Genomic DNA, 9,458 nt, shown 5'->3' on the forward strand with positions numbered 1-9,458 from the left:
CTTAAAGTTATTTTTCCTAAAACATAGAACAGTAAAAAAAGAAGTAAAGCAAACAAGTTTATCCCACTTCATGAGTCTCAACCAATAATAACACACACACCTGCGAATTTAAACTTCATCAAAGATTTTTTGGTTTTAATAATGGATTTTCTATAATTCAGCTGTGCAGATTTCGGGTATAATATAAATTTTTTTCTATCGTGTAAGGATTTTTTACAAATTGGGAAGAAAAAACTCATACTTAGATCAAATTATTATTTCGTTTACCACAATGAACATTTTTTATTATTATGTTTGTTAACAAAAATACAAACAAACTGAAGAAAAGGGAAGAACATTGAAATCAAATGAATATGCATCCTCATTCATCCTGATTTTTTTTGTGAAATCTATGTCTTTTAGTCTCAAACTATATGTTATGGTCTTTTGTGTATTGTGTTTGGAGTGTCTCGTTTCAATGAGCAGCAGTAATCAGCCATTATGCTGATGTTTCACCTTCCCTGATACCTCCTCTCGATTTCCCTGATGTCTTGATGAAACCTTTCTCCTTGTTCTTCGCTGATAGCACTGAGATTTTCAGAGAAATAGTCGATATGTGTGTATAAGTAATGAACGTTCGAGCTCATATTACAACCCAACTCTTTGAATTTATCAAGTATGTTATTGATAAAATTTTCGTAATTTGCATCCTTGTTTCCTAAAGATTTGTCATTAACATCTTTATAAGCAATCCATGCTTCTTTTTCAACTTTCCTCATTGTCCTTTCGAACTGTTCATCCAAAGTCAATTTTCCTAATTTGAGGCCCAACAAATATCCCTTCTTTAAGTTTTGCTTCTGAAAGAGCCCACATAGATACTTGAAACAGTCGCCATTTTTATCTAAGGCCTTTACAAACTGCTTCATCAAGCCCAATTTTATCTGAAGTGGGGGTAATAGGACTTTCTTTGTGTCAACCAAACTTTCATGTTCAATATTTTTCGATCCTGGTATCAGGCTGGCTCTGTGTGGCCATTGCTTCTTTATCCAGTGCCGATTTCATGCTCTGCTGTCCCATTCACACAAAAAACATGGAAACTTTGTATAACTGGATTGTTGACCCAGCAACATACAAAGGACTTTTAGTGGAGTAGGTACAGGTACATCAGGTCCATGAGCAACAGGTCTTATAGCAGATTGAAAGTACAGATAAGAAATTTCCTTTTTGTTTTGAGTACTGTAGCCAGACCATTGGAGTTCCAAAAGGCAAAGACTTTTTCTTACCTTTAGTCCATTGTTTCAACTCTTAGATATAAAGAGTGCAGAGCCCATGATTTGTCTTGGTCCCCAATTTTTATTACAAAATACATGTAATATGCTTTTTTGATGAATTCTGTAATGTTTTGCCTTTGTTTCTTTACAATAAATTTACCACAAATATAATAGAATATGTTTGGGTCATTTACACCACCTCTTGTTCCCATAGTGATGAATAAATAATATTGAAAAAAAAAAGTAAAAGTGCACACACAAACAAATACTATCCAGAAATAACATGTCAAGTGGCCTGTTAACCATTTATATACTAGTGGTGTGTTTCTCGTGGTTTCTAGAATGATCAATAAGACTCATGTCACAATTGGTCTAGAGAAATCTATAGCCAGTGGTTGTGATCAATACGACTCTCGTGTCACGATTGGTCTAGAGAAATTTATAGCTAGTAATTGTCAACATTTTAAGCATAACAAAATGTGACCCGATTTCAATGAAAATTATTGACTTATGTAAAAGTGCATGTGACATATTGTGAAAAGTCTGTACATGATTGAGTAAAATGGATATCATTTTTGGATTCAGCATACAGGAATATTTGTAGAACATGTAAAAATTTCAAGACAATAAAACCATTGCAGGCCTGTGTAATTTGAAGAGCTTGTTAGATTCAATGCTTAAAACTTGATGCAACAAATAGTGTTTTACAAATGGTTGTACCATATCCATTTTAAAATTAATAAAATATACATAGATAAAGATATGCAAAGTCTTCAGTGGTCTAAAAATCCCTCTCACTAGTTTTAGTCTAAATGAAGATTTAGGATTTGGCAAGCAGATAGTACAAAAATGGTGACTGGTCAGCAAAAAGTATAACTGTTCTTTGGTGCATAAAGCTTGATTCTGTTGCTCTTGTGCATTGTTAATGTTGACAATTATTTGATGTATTGGTAGCATCGAATAATGCAGAAAAACAATTGCAATTGAAGTTCATAAAATCTATATGTTTTAAGAGGAGCAGTGGATGACCCAGTGTAAGTAAAGATGTTTTTGCCTTGGTATCTGAGTCAATAGGCTTGGACATCTAGATATCATGAAAAAAAATTGGACTTGGAAACTGAAAATGTTTTAATATGTGTTTTGCAATCAATACTGACCACCATCTTATTTTTCACTTTATATTCCTGAAGCACAATAAATTTACTGAACTGCTGGATTGGCTGCTACACTCTCCAGGCCTAATGCCATAGAGGTCTTACATGTGGGTGCATCTCAAGTCTTTGTTTTATATTGCATATATATATATATATAGCTACACTAACAACTCTCATAATTTCTATCAGGAAACTAATTTTGTTGTAGAATGCATAATTGTCATTGATTTGATAAGAATGATAAAGATGTTTAGCAGAAGTAATATAGATATGGTATGCAACTTGAAGATGCTTAGTCCAACATTTACTTAACTGTGTGTTTCTACTTTTCTTCATTTAAAAGTCATTGATTTAAAATGTGTACATCAATTTGTAGACATCATGTATATTGTTAAAAGTGATTTAAAGTGACTTTGCTTTATAATAGTATGCTGCAGAAAGATTTGTATTTTTACAGATCTTTTTAACATACTTATTTGTATACAAATGTTATAAACATTAAAAATGTTGTTGTTGCCCAAAAACTATGATAATAGAGCTAAAATTTTATATTATTAATGTAGTGCTGAGAATAAGAATTACATGAAAAAGATATATTTTAAGAAAACATTTTAAGCTTCCAGGAATCTTATTATCTTGTAACAAAGTATATAACTTCCCTTTAAAGTGCTGCAGAAAATTTTGTTTTGTTTGGCACTGTTGTGAAATTATAAGAGGAAAATCATCATATTAAATTAAGAACATTTTAATTTTTAAAATTATCTTACTGTTGCTTGTTTTGTTTATTCATTACATTAAACTTAGTGTCTAACCACGACTAAGAATTAGGCATGTTGAAATATTTTCTATTAAATAGGTATCTTCAAAACAATATATATATAGACACACATACATTTTTGTTAGCATCAAATATTTGTTTCTAGGACTGAAGAAAGGCTGGAGTTAAGGCATAATTTGGAGGGACATGCTTTGGGTGTGGTATCTGTTGATATCAACCATGAAGGCACAGGTACTTTTATTTTATTGTTATACCTTTTCTGATTTACAATCTTCAGTAAACATATTAATAAATAAACCACTTGTTTGAGAATTGATAGACTGATAGAAGAAACTGAATAGGCTATCTTAGCCATGCATTACTTGAGGGTGTATTATCAGCATCACATGAAGGCTGAGTTTATGTTTACAGGTTATACATGTAAAATGTATTTGTTTGATTTCAATGTGATAAATTGTGAACATAGTAGAGTATGATTATACTTAAAATTTTGTGTTTTGAGCAGCATTTTTGAATTAAAAAAATGCAAATTAACTAAACAATTTGTTCCAAAACATACTTACCTTCTCTCATGCTTACAGCTATTACTCGACTGCCAGGGTTTCTTCCTTTGCCCATCAAGCATTGTTCTAATTTTTTTCTCACTTGCTCTAGTCTTTTATACCCCACTTAATTGCCCTCAGCAATATTTATCTTATGACACTCTCCACCTATGTCAATGTGCTCTCTATTCTGATACTGTATATAAGCAACTCATTCAGATAATGTTATCACTTTTTCTTGAAAAAGTAATCAGGAATGGGTTTTTCTGTACTGTGGCTGTTGGAGACACTTGTTGCAATTTTCATATCACATAGTTCATTATATTAAAAAAAAAATTGTTATGACAAGCCAATATACAGCATGAATTCTCAGGTTACTGTTTCAGGGTGGTGGGCTCTCTCAGTCCTCTCTCAATATCAGTCTGTTGGAGCTCCTCCGGGTTCATTGGGCTTTAGTTCATTTACTCCTTGAGCTTTCAAGGTTGGTCGGTGATGATGCATTCCGACAACTCGATAGTGGGCTCCTACATCACTAGGCACGGGAGCACTCAGTTGAGAGATCTCTGTTTTTGGACATTGGATCTTTTGTATCAGGCCCACTTATCTATCTCCTGATGATTGTTGTTTTTTCCGTGTATCTTCCCATCAAATTTGTCACCTTACCATGCCCCTGGCTGCTCATTTCTGTCATCAGTTGGAGGACATCATTAATGTTAGTATGTGGACCACTCCCCATACATTTACTGCTTATTTTCTTCATCACCTAGTTGTTTCCTCGTCTACAAGGTTTTATCTTCCTCCTGTTGCAATTTTACATTCCACAATGTCTCTGAGTGGGTAAGTGCTCTTTTTTTTCATCATTTTCTTTCCAGGTGCTTTTGATGCTTGGTTGGATTCAACTCAGTGGCGAGTGCTCCTGTAAGACCTGTGTGTCCTAGAGATGGGGTGGTCTACAAGACTGCTTGTAGGCATGCCTTGTAGTATTTTGCTTCATAAAGAGGTTTGTTCCTGACCGTACACTTATGTACTAACATGAGTAAAGCAGACAGGGATTACTGCCCATCCCAGATGATCTATATTTAAGGTCACAGGATTAGCCTGCTTTTCAAAATAAGGTATTGTGGTTACCCATTGCATTGTCTCCAGTGCATCATTCCTGTGGACTCTCCAACATTTTTCCCACTTTCTTCTAGTGGAGTATTGGAGTCCTTGCCACTTACCAGTTCCTAGCTGCTTGGGTGGTGGACCATGGATCATTCCTTCTGAGTGTGCTCAATACCACTCAGTTGAGAGTAGGGTGGTGGTGTTCTGCCAGTGTAAATGCCTTTAATGCTTATCCTACCTTGGACCTCATGTACAGTTCTAGATGCTGTCAGGTGTTGGATGATGCATTCTGCCAACATGCAGTTCACCCTCTTAAGGCACCCTCTTTCCTATCATCCCCTGGATGTCATTTCTAGCAGATATGGTGGTGGTTGGAGTTGGACCAGCCACATAAGACCTCACGTGTGTGGCTGAGTACCCTCCTCCTACTACGGACTGGATGATACATTCCCAGTGCTCCCTGGCAATGGACTAGAGATGCACTCCCACTTTGCTGTCCACCTTTCTACTGTTCCCTGGATGTTGGTTCCCATTGAATATGGTGCTGGTTGTGTTGGATGTGTGCACATGATGATACAGATCCTTGGTACAGAGGATCATCCTCCTTACCAGTTCCCATATCTGAGGTGAAAGGTAGAGGACACTCTTCCTACCATGAGCCAGATATTACTATCGTGGTTCGCCTGGTGTTTGTTGAGGTCAATCTCCTATTTATGGTCTGACACATCCTAGCGACTCTTCATCAGGGGCCCCTGTATATCACATGTATGTGGCCTGGTACTCTCCTCATACTGCGTACTAGATGGTATACTTCCAGTGCTACCTGGTATCCCTAGATGTTTGTTACTGGGGAATATGGTGATGGTTGTATTTGACATGAACACGTGTTTAAGCTGAGGAGGTCCCTTATTGTGACACAATTTCTTATTGGGGATGAGTATACGTGACTCAGAAGTGGTGCAATCTCCTACGGGGGTGTTGCCTTACATTTATTTGCACTCCCCATGGTCTTCCTTTGGATGCTTTCTAAAGGGGAATGATCTTCTCACCAGACCCTCCATCAACTCAACATGGGATTCTAATTACTTGTGAAGATAAGATATCGTATCGGAAGTTAACATTTTGTTAAAGTGAAAATATATTTCTGATAGATACTTACCTCCTCTCACATTTCCCTCCCATCCTTTCCACTTCTGATGTAGATTTTGTATGTATTGCTCAATCTTGAAGTGATTTTAGGCTGTACTGAAGAAAGGGTGCGAGTAACAATAGGAGTTGTGTCACACTGCTATTGGTGGAGAGTTTCTGCATGATCATGAACATGATAGCTTGCAGATGTCTCACGTGAATACAGGTGAGGGTAGGTTGGAGTATCAAGGCTACCTGGTATCCCTAGAGGGCATATAGAGGGCAGTATAAGTTGAGAAAAGCTATTTATGAGAAGAGGCAAGTTTCTATCAGAAATATATTTTCAGTTTAGGAAAACATTAGCATCAATTAGTAACTAATTTTTCATGTGCAACTCGATATCTCAAAAGTTCTTTGGATAAATCATTTACTGTTCTGCATTCTTTACAATGAATGTTGTGTGGTTTTAAAATTACATGGATTTTTTTCCATATATATAATATACAAGTAATTGAACATGTTACATGCACATATGGTTATGAGTAAATATGTGCTTTATTATTATTGTAGTTGCAGCTTCCAGTTCCTTGGATAGTCACATCCGGTTGTGGGATTTAGACTCTGGCCTAGAACTGAAGAATATTGATGCTGGACCTGGTGAGAAAATAGTCAGAATGAAATGATTATGTTAAAACAATAAAATAAATGTAGATGTGTGATGTTGATGGTATAAAAAATCGCTTATATTCTAACATTATTATGACAGTAATATTTCAGATTTATATTTTAGTTTTTAAAGTGCACATAGATTCAGAGACCCTCATCAGATTTTATCTTAGGATATTGTTTACAATCAGTTTTACTATTTATAATAATCTTTGGTGAAATGATGTAAATTGGCTAAATATATATGTGTGTGCATTAATTAGCTTGTAATCTACTAGTTATATGCTTAAGAGATTGAATTTTGTTTTTAACCATATAAGATATAGCACTGTAACTTTTGCTACATATTTCCAAATTACACTTTTGTCTATTATCAATAATGTCATTGAAGTACTTTAGAAAAAAAAATCTTAAGCATTATTCTAAGCAAGAGGGATTCAAAATTTGTAGAGGAAAAATCACAGTTTTAGTCTCTTTATTAATTGCCGATTGAGCCAATTAATTTTATTAGAGTTCAAGAAGCATTGTAGAATAATTGACTTTATGCAAAAATTAAAATTTTGGTTATTTGAAAATTTCAAGCTCTACATGCAACCACCATTTATGTACTTTGATTTGTATTCCAAGGGTATTTTTTATTTTAATTACACCTCAATAATAAAGAAATATCTGACCAAAATATAGGGCTTATGTAGAATATTGGAGCTCCATCAGTCTGATCACAAATATTTTTTTAAACATTTACTAGATTAAACACTAATACGTCATTCTTTTAAGATAGTAGATCTACATTCAAATTGTCTCAACTTGTAGTTTTGGTATATTAAAAAACTTTAAATCTTCTATGAAGTATGTGATTTAAAAATAGTTTTCAAGATAAGATCCTATTTAACAAAAACAGCACTAAAAACTCCAGCTGAAGATGCATTACTAAACGGTAAATTGATATGTGTAAAAACACTCATACAATTTCCTTGCTTAAACTTGCTATGATCAGACTGAATATTTTCATCATATACCTTTTTTTTACTATCAGTGTGGTTTTAACCCCTTTACTATGGTTAGCAGTATTTATTCCCTGTGCAATGGCATTAAAACAGGTTGTATATGATTTCTTGGTATAATCATTTGTTTTGTGATGGCATATTCATTTGTCTTTAAAAACACTCAGAAGTTACTTGTACAACATTTTTGAGCTTTCTGCTCCAAGTTATAATATTTGTTGTAATGTTGCAGCTTTTGATGTACAGTTCCAATGGGGATAAAACATGGTTATGATTTCATGGCAAAATAATTGTTTTGTGATGTCATATTCATTCGTCTTTTAGTACCACTCAAAAATTACATGGGGGACATTTTTTAGCTTAATACCTTCAAACTTGCATGGAAGAAATTTCAGGGTCTTTCTGGCATTTGTTGCTTTGGTGTTTCTAGGGTAATAGGGAAGTAAACTCTTGTTCAAATAAAAAATATAGTTGATTCCTTTTCTTTTTTTCAAGTTTATTATGGATAAACATTGAATGACACGGAAGCCTCAGGATTTATTCCAGTACTTGTATGAAAGCATATAATTCTGCTGAAGATATGCAGTGGTCACATTATTTTATCATGTAATCTACACAACATTTAATATATTAATGCAACAAAACTTGATGATTCCCCTTGAATATCATTTGCATAATCAAGGCAAAAACATCTGTGTGAGAGTATAGGGAAATTATGTTAGTATGTACTGTAGATTCTACTGTACAGCACACACGTATAAATAGGTATCATGCTGTAGGCTCCACAAGACAAATTAAATTAACAACTGCACATATAGTGTTTTAAAATAAGAAATACTAGGAGCTTAAGTTTCAGTTAAGTATAACTTCCAGAAACAAAAGATAATTTTTTAAAATGTCTGTGTAATTTTTTTAATATAATGATGTTTGTTTAGTCATACATTTATTTTTCATTGCATTAACCTCTTAATAACAACTAATTTGGTGAAAAGTATATTACATTTTTATATTTTTCAGTTGATGCATGGACGGTTACATTTTCCCCAGACTCTAGATTTTTAGCTTCTGGAAGCCATTCTGGAAAAATTAATTTGTATGGTGTTGAAAGTGGAAAAATGGAGTCTACATTAGATACTACAGGGAAATTTACTCTAAGTATAGCATTTGTGAGTATTCCAAACTTGGTTGCTAAGTTCTCTCAATCAGTGTTTTCTGTCATGATATGGGTAAATGATTAACCCTTTCGAGACTGATCCCAGCTTAAAGACTATATCATCTCGTGTGTTGACTCGCATTCAAAATTTATGAACTTATGTCAGTAAGTTTGGTACCAAACTGTAGATTATAATTGAAATTTTAGAACTATATATTACTTAATATATAGTTCTAATGGTGTGTTGAATGCAGCACTGGTTCAAATTAGATGTTTGTGAAGTTAAAATACAAGTCTATAGTTTCATATGAATTAGAAACTCAAATTACAGATATTGACAAGCGAGAATATAAAATAAGAAGGTCTTATCTTTTCTATTTTTAAGATATTGTTCACATAATAAATCAAACATAGTGGCACCCTGCCCACCTCTTTCCATTTTTAGAAACACTCCCTTATATACACTTACTTATATATATATGACATGAATAACCAATTGGAAGCTCAGAATGTCTCCTAATAGTTTTCCTAGCCTTTCTAATATACCTAGCACCATATCTCTCTTTTAAACCAAGATTCGAATGAGGTAGGTTACCTCTTTAGTCTGCTCAAAATTTCATATTTTTTTAGAGTAAAATACATCTTAGTTACTAAGCTTGATAAATTATAGTAGAATTCT

At 33.8% G+C, this 9,458-nt stretch overlaps 1 protein-coding gene across 1 annotated transcript in view; it reads left to right on the forward strand.

Moving 5' to 3' along the window:
- The window catches only part of LOC106478849 (WD repeat-containing protein 61-like), a 31,469-nt gene that overhangs the window by 9,760 nt on the left and 12,251 nt on the right, over positions 1–9,458 (forward strand). Inside the window, exons 4-6 of the mRNA XM_013939422.2 lie at positions 3,328–3,413; positions 6,527–6,613; positions 8,644–8,792. Of these exons, the coding sequence (XP_013794876.1) occupies positions 3,328–3,413; positions 6,527–6,613; positions 8,644–8,792 (322 nt within the window). The remainder of the gene's footprint in view (positions 1–3,327; positions 3,414–6,526; positions 6,614–8,643; positions 8,793–9,458) is intronic.

Source organism: Limulus polyphemus, unplaced genomic scaffold (genome assembly GCF_000517525.1).
Source record: "Limulus polyphemus unplaced genomic scaffold, Limulus_polyphemus-2.1.2 Scaffold254, whole genome shotgun sequence".
NCBI lineage: Eukaryota > Metazoa > Arthropoda > Merostomata > Xiphosura > Limulidae > Limulus > Limulus polyphemus.